Raw genomic sequence first — 18,439 nt, forward strand, 5'->3', positions numbered from 1 at the left:
ATGCAGCTTTGGGATTTTAAAATGGTAAATATTCATGATGTATGAAAGTATAATACATACTGTATGATCCCTATTACATAAAATTGGATGTTGTGTATATAAACACACACAGGACTTGGAAGGATACATCAAATTGCTTATGATAGTGGATGACTTTGTTCTTTGCTTTTGTGTTTTTCAGTTTCCTATAGTGCACATATTAACTTTTAAAAAATAAGTTATTTTAAAAACCTGAAAAAAAAATCAGAGTAGCTAAATTAAAAAAAAAAAATCCTTACATTTCAATTGGAAACATGGGCATGAACTCATGGTTTATTTTTCTTTTTCTAAAAAATATGTATTTCCTAGCTCTGTCTACTGAAAATGCCTAGAATTGTGACATCCCAATAATAATGAACCCCTAAGCAACTCAGTTTGCTGTTTCTAAATACTATTTCCCGGCCGGGTGCGGTGGCTCACGCCTGTAATCCTAGCACTCTGGGAGGCCGAGGCGGGTGGATCGCTCAAGGTCAGGAGTTTGAGATCAGCCTGAGCAAGAGCGAGATCCTGTCTCTACTAAAAATAGAAAGAAATTATATGGACAACTAAAAATATATATAGAAAAAATTAGCCAGGCATAGTGGTACATGCCTGTAGTCCCAGCTACTCAGGAGGCTGAGGCAGGAGGATTGCTTAAGCCCAGGAGTTTGAGGTTGCTGTGAGCTAGGCTGATGCCACGGCACTCACTCTAGCCTGGGCAACAAAGTGAGACTCTGTCTCAAAAAAAAATAAATAAATAAATACTATTTCCCATTAAAACAAACAACCCCCCTCCCTCCCAAAAAAACCCCAGTTTCTTGGAGAAATGGCCAATTCTGTCTGGAGAAGGATATGTATAAAATAAGCCTGCAACATCTTGTGTCAGAAACGAAAGAAGTTATCAAAGACTAATGGGGGCACTAATGGATCAATTAGAACATCAAAATGAATAATGACTATAATTTACTGAAATATATCAAAAATATAAATAGCCCTTCATTCATAATGACTGTTAAAAAAAGCTCCTTTATCGATCACCAATGGAAGGTGCTAGGGCACCAACTCATTACTCTGAAAACTGACAAATAAAGGGAGGGGGGACCTCAATCAGTAACATTGTCTTTCCTAACTTCAAGTAGCCAAATAGTTAAGAGAAAGTTCTTTGTTATAGAAGAATTATAGCGAAGAAATGATATGATTTGAAAAATCACCAATGTATAACATCTAATGAAATAATGGATCCAGACAATGACCATAAATGAATGCTAAAATCATTAGGTTATATGTGGCTGGGGAACTTATAAGGGATAGATCAAGCTGATAACACTTACGCCTGCTTGGCATCACCAAAAGTGAGACATTGAAGATATCACCTGCCTCCTGATGAAACAAGAAATACATGCACCAACCAGGAAGTGTTCTTGCAAAAATAAATAAATAAATAAATACATAAGTAAATCTAAATCTAACCAAACTTCTAGCTCTAACTTCTAGTTAACAGGAAATATGAGGGACAGTGGAACAGTAAAATGAAACCACAAAGAAGCAATCAGCCAAATCCAGAATACGGTACATTCTACAAGGATAAAGAACCTGGTTTCTTCAACATAAAAATGGCATGGAAAAAGGTGAGAGGAGGACTACTGCAAATTAAGAGACTTGAGAGACATAACCAAATGCCGTGTGTTGATTCTATTTGGTTACTGTCTGAACAAACCAAATGTAAAAATATATTTTTGAGACCACTAGAGAACATGGATCCAATTTTAGATTATATTAAGGAATTACTTAATTTTGTTGGGTATAATGGTACTAGGATTTTTTTTTTTTTTTTGAGACAGAGTCTCACTGTGTTGCCCTGGCTAGAGTGCAGTGGTGTCATCATAGCTCATTGCAACCTCACACTTCTAGGCTTAAGCTATCCTCCCGTCTCAGCCTCCTGAGTAGCTGGGACTACAGGTGTGCACCACCATGCCAGACTATTTTTTTCTGTTTTTAGTAGAGACAGGGTCTGGCTCTTGCTCAAGCTAGTCTCAAACTCCTGACCTCAAGTGATCTTCCAGCCTCGGCCTCCCAGTGTGCTAGGCTCATAGGTGTGAGCCTGGCTGGCATTGTTATTTTTTAAAAGTCCTTTTATATATCAGATATACATATTGAAGAATACTTATAGGTTAAAAAAATGGTGGAATATTTGAAACAAAAGATTAGCAAAATGTTGACAACTGGCTACTAATACATAAAGGATTATTATACATTCTCTCCCTTTTTTTTTCCATTAAGGAAATATTTATTGACTTTTTTAGTATGTTCCAGCTCTAGGAGAATAAATCAGACATGGTATCTGCTCTTATGAAGGGGGAGGCTACTGAGAGATGTAGACCATAGACAAGTAATCAAAATAAATATTTAGAAACAACAGCATGTGCTATGATGGAAGTGAGTAGGGTTCAGTATAGAAGATAACTCCCCACAGATGGGGTGAGCAGTGAAGTCTCCTCTGAGAAAGTGTGATGGCTTTTTTTTTTTAAGACTTTTTTTTAGAGCAGTTACAGGTTCACAGTGTAACTGAGAGGAAGGTACAGAGATTTCCCATATACTCCCTACACCTACAAATGCACAGCCTCCCCTCATTACCAACATTCCCCACCAGAATGGTATGTTTATTACAACTGATGAACTTACATCACAATGACCCAAAGCCCACAATTTACATTAGGGCTCATTTTTAGTGTATCTACATACTTTCATGTTTGAAAATATTCACACATGTAAATTAAAGAAAACATTAATATAGTTGTAAGTAAAGAGAAAAAACCAGCTGGGTACAGTGGCTCCCGCCTGTAATCCCAGCATTCTGGGAGGTGGGAAGATTGCTGGAGGCCAGGAGTTCGAGACCAGCCTGGGCAACATAGCAAGACCCTGGTTCTACAAAAAATAAAAAAATTAGCCAAGTGTGGTAGCACTTGCCTGTAGTCCTAGCTATTCAGGAGGCTGACGCAAGAGAATTGCTTGAGGCCAGGAGTTCGAGGCTGCAGTGAGCTATGATTGTGCCACTGAACTCCAGCCTGGGTGAGAGAGTAAGATTCTGTCTGAAAAAAAAAAAAAGAAAAAAAAAAAAGGTGGTGGGGTGGGGTGGTATGAAGAACTACAGAATCAGAAACACTAGATTCAAATACCTGTATTTGCTATTTACTACAGGTGTGATCTTAGGAAAGAGACTAAGTTGATACGTTTTCTCATTTTAAATAGGAATGCCAGCTACCTGAGATGTGAATACTATTTTTCTTACCTCATCTATCCAGCATATATAAAACTCTCAAACAAATTCTCAAACAAATTATGACAAATGGAAGGTACTTAACAAATATTAGTCTTCATCCTACCTCAATCAGAAACATAATAAAGCCGCCTACACCAAGGGGAATTTCCAGGGAAAAAATTTTTTTAAAACACTTGGAGATGAGGAAGAGGAAGATATTATTATAGAAGTTAATTCACAAGATTAACCTTCTTATTTGGTTAATTACTCTGGAAAAACAATCTCAGGAATATGTTTTATGTAAAGTATCCTCATAAAAAGCATTTTATTAGATTTCTAGTTAAACATGGTAAACAACAGCAATTATTTCTATTCTCTCCTGAAACCCAGTAAGATAACAGTAAAGAAATATAAAGGCTATAAATCCACTAGAAAAAAAAAAGATGGTGAGGCAAAGCCAACAAATTATGGAAAACAGAAAGTACATCGATGACTGGTAACGGACTAAGTAGAACAGAGGAGAGAAAGCTGAAACTTAAATGTCTACACGGAGAGGGAAGGTAACCAGAAACAATGACTAAGAATCAGGATAGCCTGGCATTTCTTAAGAGGAGTGTCAGAAGCTACAAGACAATGGAACAATGCCTTCAAAATTCCAAATGAAGGCCAGGCGCAGCAGCTCACAACTATAAGCCTAGCACTTTGGGAGGCCAAGATGAGAGGATCGCTTGAGCCCAGGAGTTCGAGGTTGCAGTGAGCTATGATGACGCCACGGCACTCTAGCCTGGGCCAAAGTGTAAGGCCTTGTCTCAAAAAAAAAAAAAAAAAAAAAAAAAATCCAAATGAAAATAATTTCCAACCTAGAAATTTGACAGGCAAGCTATCAATTAATCATGCAAGGTCTCAAAAATTTACTTCCCAGGCACTCTTTCTTAGGAAGCTACTGGAGGATATACTCCATAAAACAAGTGAGTAAACAAAAAATAGAAAACCATGGAATCTAGGAAAGTCTCCAACACAGGAGACAGAACAAAGTGACTATTCTAGGACAATGGCTGTGCAAGCCACAGTGTAGTCAGCCCCAAATGGAGAAGAAAAGAAATTAATTGATAGATTACCTGATTATAGCAGGAGGAATTTAGTTCTTTTGGAGAGTTTGGAAATGAATTATTGATAAGGACATAGAAAACTAAGCGAACAAAAAAAGATAATCCATTAATTCCAGGAAAAATACAAAAATTATATGAAAAATGAGACGCAACCACCATCTACTACATGGATTGGCTGAGAATATTTACAGTGATAATAATATAAACACCGAATACTGGGATAATCAAAAATTATGATGGGCCATAATAATTCTGCTCAGGGGCTTTTAAGAGGTTACAGCCAAGTGTTAATTGGCCTACTAAAGTCTAAAATTGAAAAATCAAGAAAGAGTAGTATAAGCATGGCTATTTAATAATATGAAGGAAATTACTAGAAGAAACAGTCAAGGAAATTGAGATAGTATTCTCTGGGGAGTAGAAATTGGGGTACTATTTTAGTTATAATCTTGGTGGGGGTTTTTAACTCTAGCATTTGAAAATTAAAAAGCAACTGTCAAATAAGAATACTATGAGAAAAAATTAATCACAAATAGTGACTGGACATTTTGTCATTAAGAAGCACTATCACAAATTTGTCTAAATTCATAATAATGACTAGAGGCTTACTGCAAAGAAAGATATAAATAAACCATCCCCTCTCAAAACAAAAACAAAATTTATTTCTTATTTCTCTTGGTGGTAGCCAATCTCCAAGATGATATCAATAATTCCTGCCTTGTGGTATTCATGTTCTCATGTAATCTCTCTGCACCAAATCAGTTCTGCCTGTGTGATCAATAGAGTAGCAGAGATGACAGTGTGTGACTTTCAAGGCTGGGCTATGAAAGTATTTTGGCTTCAGCCTTCCTTTCTCAGGTTACTTTCTCTGAGAGAAGCAGCAGCCTGTTATGAGACAATCAAGCGGCTCTGAGGATAGGCCCACGGGGAGAACTGAGGCCTCTCCATCATCAGGGAACACCATCCTGCCAGCCTGTGCGTGAGCCTTTAGAAGCAGATCCTCCCACCTTAGGCAGGCCTTCAGAGGACTGCAGCCCCAAACAACACTTGGCTGTAACCTCGTAAAAAGCCCTGACCCAGAATAATTCGACTAAGCCCTTCTCAAATTCCAGACCTACTGAAACTCTGAGAGATAATAAATGTCTACTGCTGCTCTTTAAGCTCCAAAGCTTTTGGTTAATTTGTTATGCAGTAATAAATAACTAACATGATTCTCTTTCTCAACTTTTCCAATAACATCTGCAGTTATTTATTTAGGACCTACTAAGGGGCAGGTATTGGGTGAGTTACATACATTATCTCATTTAATCCTTAAACCTATAGGTAGATATTCCAGTAGAAGAGCTATAACAGTAGAGAGTAAACTAGCAGATGTTGAGAAATGGACACACGCTCTGGATTGCTTTTTGGCAACATTAATTTTATACCCCCACTTTGGAACAGATACAAAGTTCAGGAAGGCCCTTAATCTCTTTCTTCCTCTCTATTCTCCTAGCCCCACCTCCACATACACTCTAATGCTCCAACCACACCATCTTAAAAGTTCCCTAAACTTCCAAACCTTTCTGATCCCCACTCTCACCACATCAACTTACTTTCTCCCTTACCCATCAGCACCTGCCCGTCCGTGCTTTCTCTGCTTATGCAGTTAGGTTCTAGATGGTTCAATCTCTCATCTCTCCAAACCCCACACTTAATTTGCCTCTGTTCTTTTATCCCATCTGCCCAAGAAAACACCAATTCTGTTTTTTTTTTTTCAGTTGGTCCATCTACATCACTTTCCTGCTCAAGAACTGTTTCCTTTTTAAAAAAATAACTCTATTGAGGTATATTTCACATATCTTATAATTCATCCAAGTGTACAATTTAGGGATTTTTAAGTAAACTTACCAAGTTGTGCAATCAGCACCATAAAACAGTTTTAGAACATTTTCATCACTCCAAAAGATCTCTCATACCCATTTACTGTTAATCCCCATCCCCAGGAAACCACTAATCTATTCTTTGCCTTTCTTAGATATTCTATATAAATCAAATCATACAATAAGGTCTCTTGTGTCTGGCTTTTTTTCACTGAGCATGCTTTGAAGGTTCATCTGTGTTATACAGTATGTCTCTATAGTTAATTTTGTTTTATTGCTGAATAGTATTCCATTGTATACCAAATTTTGTCTATCCATTCACTCACTGCAGGACATTTAGGTTGTTTTCAATTTTCAGCTATTATGAACAATGGTATGAAGGTCATTTGTTTACAAATCTTAGCATGAACGAATGTTTTCATTTCTCTTAGGTAGATACCTAAGAATGGAACTCTGGGGCCCTATGGTACATTTATGTCCAACTTTTTAAGAAACTGTCAAACTATTTCCCAAAGTGGCTACACCATTTTACATTCCCACCAGCAACGTATGTGGGTTTCCATTTCTCCAAATCCTCCCCAACATTTGTTATTGTCTGTCTTTTATATAATACCCGTTCTAGTAAGTATGAAATAGTAGATAATCATTGTGGTTTTAATGGTGGTGGTATATAAAGGGGGAGAAGGGGGAGGAACCTAAAGCATCAACCCAGGGAAACTAGTACCAATATAAATATATACTTATAACCTCAGCTGAGTCCTCACTATTCACCCAGAAATCCTACTTTGTTTCTCTGATCTGCTTATTTTCCCATACTCCACAATAATTCCTATCTTTATCCATTCTCCTTAAAATTTAATCTCTATTTACCTACTACAGGACCTAGCCCCATTTCCTACCTCAGCTTCCTCCAACTATACTCACAAATCTTGCTATGTCTGGATTTACCCTTTCCCCAGTTAAGTAAGCTGTGGAACTCCTCCTACTAAATGCCAACTTCTCTATAGGAGTTCTACATCCCACTTCCACTGACCATTTTAGGATCCATGAGTCATCAATTATGTCCTCTTTCCTTTTTTTTGCAATCGACAATGCAACTGGATTCTTCCCATAAACATCTAAACAGCCTCTAGCCCCAGTTTAACAAAAGCTTCCAAATACTGCTTTCTTCAAATTCTCAACCAAGTTTTTTGAAAGAATTATCTGTATTCCTAATGTCCACTTTTCTACCTTCCATTCACTCCTCAGCCCACAACAATCTGAATTCTATCCTTAAAACACCAACAACGCAGGTCTAGCTAGAGTCCCAGCATCTTTTCAGAAATATTCAACAGAGCTAATAATTTCCTTCTCCTTGAAATACTCCAGTTTTCTTTCTAACATGTTGTTGGAAGACAATTTTCCACATCTCCCATCCCATATTTCTATGACTTGTGAATAGAGGCAACGACTACCATTATTCCAGACTATTTTTCAAAGACGTCTAGACAGTGAATAGCCTTGGAAGATAAGGTGGTATCTTCCTCTGGGGCAAAGAGCAGGCATGCTTATTACTCATTATAAAAGATTTGGGTTTTCTAAGCCACAGTTCCTTCTTTGTAACACAATCACTGTGTGTGCAGGTGTTACTTGGCCCTCTTCAACATCACCCTATAGAAACTAGAGTTGGGAAACCAACACAAAGGCTGATACTGTAACACTTTGCTGTGGGTAATAAACTGCCCATTGTCTCTAATCCAGGAGTTACATACCTTCTGCCAATATCCATGAAACTATGTCAAGCTAACTTGTTATAATAACTTGCAAGGAGAATAAAATTTTAGATTTTTTATAGTTCTTAACACTTTCTGGTAGCCCTGTTTTGTTTTCCTTGCTAACCTCTACTCCTTTACCTGATCTTTAAATGCAGGAATTCCTCACAGTTCATACCTAGGCTCACCTGTTTTCTTACTCTACTGTTTCCCCTAAGGAGTTTAACTGCTCCTATGGCTTCAATTATGACTATCTTTATACCAATAATCCCAAAATATTAATATTTTTCTGCATCCTAGATCTGTATTCTGAGCTCCAAAACCATATGCCTAACTAATTGCCTCCTGAACATCTCTACTTGAAATCTGGTATGTTACCAAATTCACTGTATCTAAATTGATCTCGGTGATTTTCCCTCTGCACGGCCCCTATCATCACCTCCTCTTCTGTTCCCTAGCACAGTTAATAGCACCACCATCTGTCCTGACACTTATGCCAAAACATCTAGGCATCTTCCTTGACACCACTCTCCCACATCTTTCTAATTTGTCTTCTATCACCACCACCACTAAATCTAGTCCAAACCACCATTACATCATCTGTCACCTAGGTTCACCAGGTGGTCTTTCCAACCCCATACCTGCCCCACACCAGTGGTTTTTAAAATGTGGTCTCAGGACATCTAGGGGGCCCTGCAAACCCTTTGATCTGGTGGGGTCAACTGAGCTAGCATAGCCACAGGGTGAAGCTAAAAACCCTCCTTCAAGGCCAGAGGTCTGGAGAAAAGATTAGGAAAGTGTTCCAGAAGGCCCTGAAAACCTACTAGGCCTGGCAACAGGATTAACTCATGCCCATATCTGACTAGAGTCAAGGTATTGTTTTTGTTTGTAACCAGAACCAAGCTGGATAGGATTTTCAATAAAGAAACTCTGACCTTATTTTTTTTTCCTTTTTAAAATACACTGCCATAGAGAGTCAAAGGAGGCAGAAAAAGAGAAAACAGATTACTGCTTAAGATTTTTTCTTCATTCACTGAGAAAACAAGAAAAATAATATATATTATCGATGAAGGTGCAGAAGCACATCCTCCTCTCATCCACTACTGCTAAGCCTGTATACTGGCACTATTTGCTAACATAACACAACAGATGTACTTCATAGTGCCTGTCCAAACTACTACCCATGCAATGACAGTTCTCAGTGTCCTTTTGCCTCCTTGGGTACAGCACTGAATCAAGAGCCAATCCCTTGGCAGGTCGATAACTAATAGCCTAGTGAGAAAAGAGACACTGGGACAATTAGATTTATCTCTCAGAAATTTATAATCAGGACACAGACTGAGCTAAGCTAGGGACTGAAGTTGCCATTTGGGACCATGTACAAAGTGAGTAGGCAGAGGAGGCTTGTCTGTAATGAAATGAAGGAAGCAAAAGAGTGGAGGTGGGCAGAAATCTAAAGCCCCCAAGAAAAAAATACAGAGCTTCCTCAATTCTAGCCCACTGTCATTTTCTTGAGAGTGAGCCACATTTCACTGGCCTGGGAGCTGTGTCTCATTGCAATAAATCCTTTCTCACTTAAGCTAGTAGATGTCGTTCCTTACAATCACAAAGGCCTAATCTAGAATAGAAATTGGCAATAAATGGAAAGTCAAAACCAAGAGACCGTTGAACAAAATGTGGAAGGTTGGTGAGAGCATGGTTGTACATGGAATAGTAGGATCATGTTAGGTAAAAGTAACAAACTACTTCATTGCTTACCCAACCCACAGCCCTTTCCAGAGTTCATGAAAGGGACAAGATTAGAAAACTTGTATCCCTTTCAGCAAGATAACTGGACCAGCAACAGACACTTGACAAGTCCAGCAATTGGTGAAAAAGTCCCCTAGAGGTACAGTCTTAACTGGTTGGTAATGTAGTCATAACATACAAATGGTCAGCAGTGGCCATACTGGTCATTACACAAAATGAGTAAGTAAAGTGAGCTGTAGAGATGAAGCCTAGAGTAGAGATTCAAAAAGAAACTGTCTATGGCTGTTCTGGTCCCCATAAGGCCTGACTATGCTTTCTTGTTTTCTTTGGATGTCTGGAAACTGCAACATCTTTTTTACTTGAGTAAAAAAGATTTTTTTGTTCTTTATAGTCCAGGGGTAAAGACTGGAAAAGACAAGTATATAGTAAAAGTATAAAAATAAAAGTGTATGATGAGGGTGGAGGGAATAGCACACTTTCAACCCAACAATTCTATATAATGGTAAGCCTGCACAAAAATTCAAATAGCACATAAAGTAGTCTTATTTATAGAGAAAAGTTGGTAATAAGCTCCGTATTCAAAGGTCTGTTAACTAAATCATGTTCCATTCATACTGGCAATATCATGCAGCCATTAGAAGCTGTAAAAAAGTATAGGTATCCTTTTCTACCCGAACTCGTGCTCTCTGACTCACACACCAAACAGATTCAGACAGCAAGGGATACTTACTTGTATGTAATGACTTGGAAAGATATTCATGATATATTAAGTGAAAAAAAAAAGGTTACAAAACAATATATACTATATTTTTGTTAATAGTTAACACATTTACATATATTTGTATATAAACAAAAATAAGACTGTTTCTGCACTGTCTGCAATGCTGTCTTTTTGTGATTCTTATAAACAATAAAAACTTTACTAAAAAATTAAATACACATTTTCTTTCAGAAGCTGCAAGGTAGAATTTGGACACCAAGTCCTGGTTCTATTGTAGGACTGAGTGGTAATGTGGTTAAAAAAGCAAACACTGGGGAAAGAAAAAAGAAAGGGTGAATGAGATAAAGGATAGCGCCTGGGGCTTTATACCAGTCAAAGACCTTATTGCCCAATAACAGCTATTCTTTAAAATAAACTTTTCACTCCAGCCCCAGGCAAGTCTCTTCACTGTCTTCCCCTTCACTCAACATACTCATTCATGTTTCCATTATGCTGTTCATTCTAATTCTCTGGTGTTGCCTGCCCTCCGTCATGCCCTCTGCTTAACAGCAATTCAAGTCTCGGTCCCTTCAGAAAGCAGTCTGACTATTCCAGGCAACAGTGATTTCTCCTCTCCTTGAACAATAGCTATAGTTTTGAATTCAGAGATCTACTTAAAAGATTCCCTCAAAATCTCTAAGTCACTAGTCAACGCACTGGAGTGCCAGATAGGTAGCTCTAGCACATTAAAAAGCAGTTCCACACAAGTGAAATCTTATAACACCAAAATGTAATCAATGTCTAAGATGTGTCCACTTCCATAAAGATAACTTGAGTATAAACTTGGGAAGCAAAAAGATAAAAATAGCAGTAAAAAAGCAGGGTCGAATAATTTGTTTTACACTCTCTCTAAGGACAAAATAAGAGAGGGTATTAGACTGGTGAGGCAGATAGTCTAGGCTGTTCACTCACCAATCACTCCCAACCACTTCTCCCTTTCCTTTCTTCTCTATAAAAGCTGTAAAGCTAAAATATAGTAGTCCCCCTCCTTGTCCACAGTTTGGCCTCTCATGGTTTCAGTTACCTGCAGTACAGCACCATAAGATATTTCGAGAGAGACAACATTCACATAACTTTTATTACAGTATGTTGTTATAATTATTCTATTCTATTATTTGCTATTGTTGTTAATCTCTTACTGTGCCTAATTTATAAATTAAACTTTATCCTATGTATGTATACAAAAAAACACAGTATATAATAGAGTTTGGTGCTATCCACAGTTTCAGGTATCTTCTGGGGTCTTGGAATACATCCCCTGCAGGTAAGAGGGACTACTGTACTATCTTTCAGCCTTTTTGAAGCTAATGATGGCCACTGACATTCTGGCCAAAGATCTAAAAGACCCTAAGGAGGGCTTTTCTTGCTGTTTTGCCTTTCCAGCTGCTTGGAACATAGACATAATGCCTGGAGGTACAGTGGCTATTCTGCAACCAAAAGAATAAAAACAAAAGGAAAAGAAAGAAGAGCCTGGATCCTCGCTGAGATTGGTGGCTACACAGTCCCAGTTTGCCCACCCCCAGATTTCTTGTTTTGTGAGAAAAACAAGCCCCTATTCGTTAAAGTCACTGGACAGCAGGTTTTCAGTTCTTTGTGGCTGTGGACATTCCTGATGTAGTTAGTGAGGAGCTTAGAACAGTGTTTCTCAACTATCTTTCCTCTCTAACATACATGAGGGATAGGGCACCATCCTTTCATTAATAGTTACTCATGACAGCAGTGATTCTCAACCTGGCAGGCAACAGAATGTGAAATGGGGGCAGAAAAGACAGTGGCCCTGAACCTTGGTGACTACCAAAGCAAAGTCTTCTTGTAAGCATTTATCTGAGAGGCATCTCAATCTGGTGCCTCCAAAAATGCAATAAGGATTTTTTGCTCTGACGTTAAACAAACAAAATACTTCCTACCCAAGTTGCTCCTTTCGTTCAAAGTCAATTCTTTCAAATTTTATTCCCTCTTAATTACTAAGAAATTACTTAATTATTAATAAACCTCTCATAATTAATAACCACTCCGGAAAAACTCAGGTATTGACTCTACAGAAATGAAAACCAAATTTCTGTTTCGAAGGCAATTGTATTTACAGGTATTCTATTATTGCATTTATCATGGTTATAAAAACTCTGGTATCATGTTTATGTACTGATATACTTTGTACAGTTATAAGTACAGATGCCCATGAAAGCTTATTTTCCATCAGAGATAATTTAACTTTTATATTATTAATCATTCCCTTTCAATGCATTTTATAGTCTCCTACTGATTCCCTAAATCTGGGAAATAAAGGTCATCTTCAAGTAATTATACTTCTACATTATTCACAGAAAGTATTTATACTCAATTTTTAAAAATATCATTATATATGCTCTTTAATTTATTAAGCTATAAAATTTGGGTTAAAAACTTCCAGGCCAGGCCGGGCGCGGTGGCTCACGCCTGTAATCCTAGCACTCTGGGAGGCTGAGGCGGTTGGATCGCTCGAGGTCAGGAGTTCAAGACCAGCCTGTGCAATAGTGAGACCCCCATCTCTATTAAAAAATAGAAATCATCTGGCCAACTAAAAATATATATAGAAAAAAATTAGCCGGGCATGGTGGCGCATGCCTGTAGTCCCAGCTACTCGGGAGGCTGAGGCAGTAGGATCGCTTAAGCCCAGGAGTTTGAGGTTGATGTGAGCTAGGTGATGCCACGGCACTCACGCTAGCCCAGGCAACAGAGCGAGACTGTTTCAAAAAAAAAAAAAAAACTTCCAGGCCAGAATCACTAGATATTTTGAGAAGTAAAAAGGAAAAGACCTTTCTTGAACACAATGAACTTAGCTGTTTCCTTTTCAAAATTAATGCAAACACATCACCAGTGAAGGATAAATGTGAAACACATACGTCATAAAGAAAATGACCAACAGCTCTTAGCAAACATCTGAAGACAAATCATTGCAACTAAACATGCAAGGTAAAGGATAATGCTCTTATTTGGGCAAACTGTTTATTTTTATATGGCAACCTAATTCTAAGATGGGGATTTTCTAAGATATCCCAAATATCTAAATTTCAAGGCACATGGAAGTCTAGAAAATTTAAATTCATCAAAATCTAAGAAAAATTACAAGAACAATCCTCTTTATGACTGTAGTAGATCTGGCATTTGACTTATCTTTCATATCGTTTTCACTGAAAAATTCGCAAAGAATAATCAGTCTTCCAAACAGATCTTTCCTTCATTGGGCTGGCTGAGAAAGTTACTCAACTGTCAGTAAAGTCAAGACTTACATCCAATGCCATCAGCCAAGTTCACTCTTCTGATACCACAGTGCAAGGTTTGACCCTGGTCAGGCAGGTGCAAATGTCTGCCAGGTGTTGGTGTGCTTTGAACCAGTAAAGGTGATTTAAATACAAAAATGTTGGTGTGCAGTTCAGGGCAAACCATGCTCAGTACCAGAGAACAACTCAAATCAGTGGACCTGTTGATGATTCCTATTCAAAGGATGGCATAAAGAATAAATGAGGGCACTGTTCACTTGAAAAAATAAAACATACATTTAATTGGTGTAAAATGTCATCAGTCAGATTTTTCTAAAAATTGCATTAGTAGTTTCTTTGGGGAAAAAAATCATTGCCTAATTTAGATTTTTAAATGAGAAGTTAAAGTATGGGCTTACATCTTCCTCAAAAGTTATCCCAAACATTTTTAAAACGGCAGAGATGTGTGTAGGTGTACCTGTTACACCTACATGAAAATAAATTTAAATTTCTTCAGCTCAGCTTGACAAATGCATTTTAATTATTAGAAACTCAACAAACCCAAGAAAATGTAAAGCAACATTACCATACTTGGTGCCTCCAAGTTTACATACATTGAAGAACTTCTTATGTGAACTGTCATTTAATGTTTCAATAAGGTACTCAAAGGCGTATCCTGAAAAAAAATTATACTGTCATTATACTGTGTTTAAACACAGCTACAAAGTATCTTATCCAAAGTGAAAACACCTGGAAACTAGCTTTGTCCAGTAGAATTTTCTACAATGGCAGAAATGTCCCATGTTTGTGCTGTCCAGTAAGGTATACATTAGCCACATGTGGCTACTGAGCACTCAAAATGTGGCTACAGCAACTGAGGAAATAAATTTTTAATTTTATTTAATTAATTTAAAGTCATACGCAGCTAGTATTCACCATATTGGTAGGCTAGCTCTAATTTGTCAAGTAAAAACTAGTAAGATAATTTACTCCCGAAATGTGTTAAGAATACCTGGAAAGGAACAGTAAGAATGATTAAAAGTATAGGGATGTTTTGGAAAGTCACTGTTCTGAAAATTGCGTAAGTACAGACAGAACAATTTGAGAACTCCAGTTACGTTAGAGGGACTGATTAAAAAACAATAATAAAGGACTGATTTTTACAGAGCATTCAACGACATAGACAAAATCAAAGCAAAACCAATCCAAAAACTTCTCAAGACCTTAATAGATCTTAAGACTGAAGATAAAAGTGAACAAAATATTTGGTAAATTAGCATATTCTCCCCTAAAAAAGGCATGTCCTTGTGGTTTTGCAGGAATTAGAGCTTAACTACAAAGTCAAAGACTCAGTCAGGGGTCTCATCTGAATGTGCCTCAGGCTCCTAACGTTCTGGGAAGTGGCGGGGAGGCAGCCTTGAGGCTGAAAAGATCTTTTGTGCAGACTCATTGCGGAGGGTGGGCAGGACCCTCAAAATTGTTGGGGTCTTCGTCCAAAATGAGAAGAGATAAGCACAGCCTACTTTCAAAATGAAAAGTGTTCCTAGCCCTCTCTCTTTCTCTCTCTCTCTTTTTTTTTTTTTTTAGCAGAGAGAGGTGGGCTGGGAGGAGACTCAGAGGTGCAATAAATAGTCGGGGAACTGGCTGATCAACGTACAACCTTGACTGCTCCTCATTCGGCTTCCAGAGGCTAAGAGGCACGGAGGGGCTCGAGGCTAGATAGTGGAATGAACAACTAGCTGCGTGAAACCCAAACAAGGAGACGCTGGCCCCCACCCGCATCTCTCACAAATCGGGGGCGGTGTGGGGAAGATGGTGGGCCTCTCTCTGCCCCTAGTGTTACTGACAGGGGCCAGGAAGCCGCTGGCAGCAAGCAGCGGCAACCGGGGTGAGACAGGTGCGGGTCAAGGCCAGCAGCGAAACGGACGGCCCTGCTGGGGTCGCTCTGGGAGGCGGGGTGCGGAGGCCCGGCTTCCGAGGCCTGGGCGCAGAGAATGCGGCCCAGCAGGCAGGCCCCGAGGGGAGCCCTGAGGACCCCTGGCGCCCGTCGGGCGACTCTAGGAGAGGAAAGGAACACGGCGCCCAGACAGCGCGCGTTTCCAGCTGCCAGACCCAAGCCGGCGGCCCGAAACTGACCTGCACTTGGGGCGTCCATCGCCGGAGACCATATTATCCCTGCGGGGAGGGGGCCGGCAGGGGAAGGAGGGGAGGCCTAGCGGGGAGGAGGGGTAAGAAGACGGGCGGACTGGCAAGAGAGGAAGGAAGGAAGCAGTCTCGCGCAAACACCGCGAGAGCCGCGGACCAGGCCCCGTATCTACGCTCGCGGGATTTTAGCCTAATTCCCGCGAGATCTTCGGACATGAAAACAAAGAAAGAAGGGGCGGAGCTAGTCTAAAGAGGATTCCCGGCGCCGTCGCCGCTGTTCTCGCGAGCAGAGGCAAAGCGACGGGGAGGGTGTAATGTTGGCGTCACTAGCGTGGCCTCGTAGCGGTCCGTGGCTTAGCTGTGGCCTGAAGTGCCCGGTTGGGGTTGTCGGGTCGAGCGCTGTGTGGGTTCCTGCAGGGTGTCTTCCAGAGTAGGAGTCGGAATCGGAACTTCTAGGAAAAACAGCTTAAGGAGATCCCCTTTCCCCTGACGATAAAGCCTTGCATTAACTCGTATGTAGGTAGCCCCCATGTGTGTTCTCTACAGAAGGTGGGGAGACACTCGGGCACGTCGGAGGCGCTTAACTAATTGTTGAATGAATTAACTTTTCCTTACACTCCGCAGCTTCAGTCTCTCACTTTCTGATGACTTCTTCCCCATAGCAGCTAATCATGCCTAAGCTGCTCCGTCCTTCCGCTTCGGCTCCCCCGGTCCCTACAGTCTTTTCCACCTGCTGCCTTATCTCCTGTTGGCAGCCAGCTTCCCAGAAAGAGTGGTTTGCACTCGCTCTTCTCCCACTCTTTATCCCTCCTCCAGTCTGCCTTCCACCCCTAGAGTTCCACCAAGGTCAGCCATAACTCCACTTGCTAATCTCACGTTTCTCAATCCTTACTCTACTTGTTCTTTCTCCTTGTTGAAAAATACTCTTCCATTGGCTGCTGTGACCTAAAACTCTTATTATTTATTTATTTTTGTTTACTTCTTACTTCTGAGGTTGCTCCACCTCAGTCTCTTCTGCTGGTTCCTTCCTCTGCACAGCTTTAAAATGTACTGGGCCTTAAGTGTACCCCAGGGCTCTGGCTTGCACCTCCTCTCACTCCATTTTCCCTGACCTATCTCGCCCTTTCCTCCGACTTCAGTTATTAGATAATATGTTGATCCTTCCCAGTTTACCTGTAACCCAAGCCATCTCCTAAGCCCACATCCCACAGGCACCTCAGACTCAAAATCTCCAAAACTAAACTCTTAGAAAAGTTCTAAACAAGATAAAATACAACCCTTCTTCTTTTTACACAATAATAGTATTCCTGGAAAATCCAGTGTATATTCAAACCATACACAAATTACTTGTTTTATTTGTAAGTGGGGTTAAATTCTAGGCTCAGATAATTATAAACAAATTTGCTGTTGTTATATTTGTGTATATGTTTACGTACTTGAATATCTGACAGTATGTTCAGGGGGGTAATCTTGTTTGATTCTTTGTTGTGTAATTCTGTACTATGGAATGCAGGCAATCTAATATTCATTAAATCCCGAAAGTGCCCCCACAATGGTGACAACCAAAAATACCCTCCCATTTTCTCAATGTCCTGCTTCCATTGAGAAACACTAACTTAGATCAATCATGACGTTTCCCCTTGTGGGTGGACTCATTACTTTTTTTAAACAGTTTTACTGAGATTTAATTAACATGCCATAAAATTCTTCCATTTTTAAAGCTTTTTTATTTTGTGATAATTGTAGATTTACATGCAGTTGTATTAAATAATAGAAAGCCCATATACTCTTCAACCAGACTTCCACCATATAACATAGTACAATATCAAAATGAGAAAATTGACATTGATAGAATCATTCCACCTTATTCAGATTTCAGCAGTTTTATTAATACATCCACTCCTTTGTGTGTGTGTGTGTATTTAGTTCACATGTATAGATTTGTGTGATCACCACCATAGTCAAGATACAGAACATTTCCAAGGACCCTTCATGTTGCCCTTGTGTAACCACATCTACTTTCCTACTAGGCTGCCACTTCCTCATCCACTATGCCCTGGTAACTACTAATTTGTGCTCCATTTTGAATGACATACAAATGGAATCATGCTGTATGTTTCCCCAATTCATTTTTTTCAAGTTACATTTCCAGTGAGTACCCTTTTAGATCAGTGTCCTGGGCAATATCCAGGCTGGTTCATCTCTTCTTTTTTAATTAAACTTTTTATTTTGGAAAAAAATTTAAGGATACAGAAGAATTGTAAGATAATTACAATAAACCTTCTTATACACTTTACCTAGATTTATTTATTTATTGTTAATATTTTGCCACGTTTGCTTTACCTCTCTGTACTACATACTGCATAATAAGATCCTCATTATTTCTTATTCTAATTTTTTCCCTGGACTATTTCAGAGTAAATTTCAGAGATTATGACCTTTAAGCACTAAATACTTCATTATGTATCTCCTAACAACAAAGACAATCTCTTACATAACTATGGTGTAGTGATCCAATTCAGGAAACTTAATATTGATACGATTCAATCA

General features: G+C 39.2%; 1 protein-coding gene across 2 annotated transcripts in view; it reads right to left on the reverse strand.

Annotated features, from left to right (window-relative positions):
* IREB2 (iron responsive element binding protein 2) overlaps nt 1-16,045 on the reverse strand; it is a 48,274-nt gene extending 32,229 nt beyond the window's left edge. The window contains exons 1-2 of one of the 2 annotated variants that reach the window (XR_006733262.1): nt 15,881-16,022; nt 14,331-14,420 (exon numbers count right to left, since the gene is read on the reverse strand). Coding sequence is in view for 1 of the 2 variants with exons in the window: in XM_045542084.1 (XP_045398040.1) it covers nt 14,331-14,420; nt 15,881-15,899 (109 nt within the window). In the remaining variant the exon portion in view is untranslated. Of the gene's footprint in view, nt 1-14,330; nt 14,421-15,880 lie in introns of both variants that reach the window. The other variant, XM_045542084.1, reaches the window with a different exon arrangement.
* Nucleotides 16,046-18,439: the final 2,394 nt, after the last annotated feature.

Source organism: Lemur catta, chromosome 1, assembly GCF_020740605.2.
Source record: "Lemur catta isolate mLemCat1 chromosome 1, mLemCat1.pri, whole genome shotgun sequence".
Taxonomy (NCBI): domain Eukaryota; kingdom Metazoa; phylum Chordata; class Mammalia; order Primates; family Lemuridae; genus Lemur; species Lemur catta.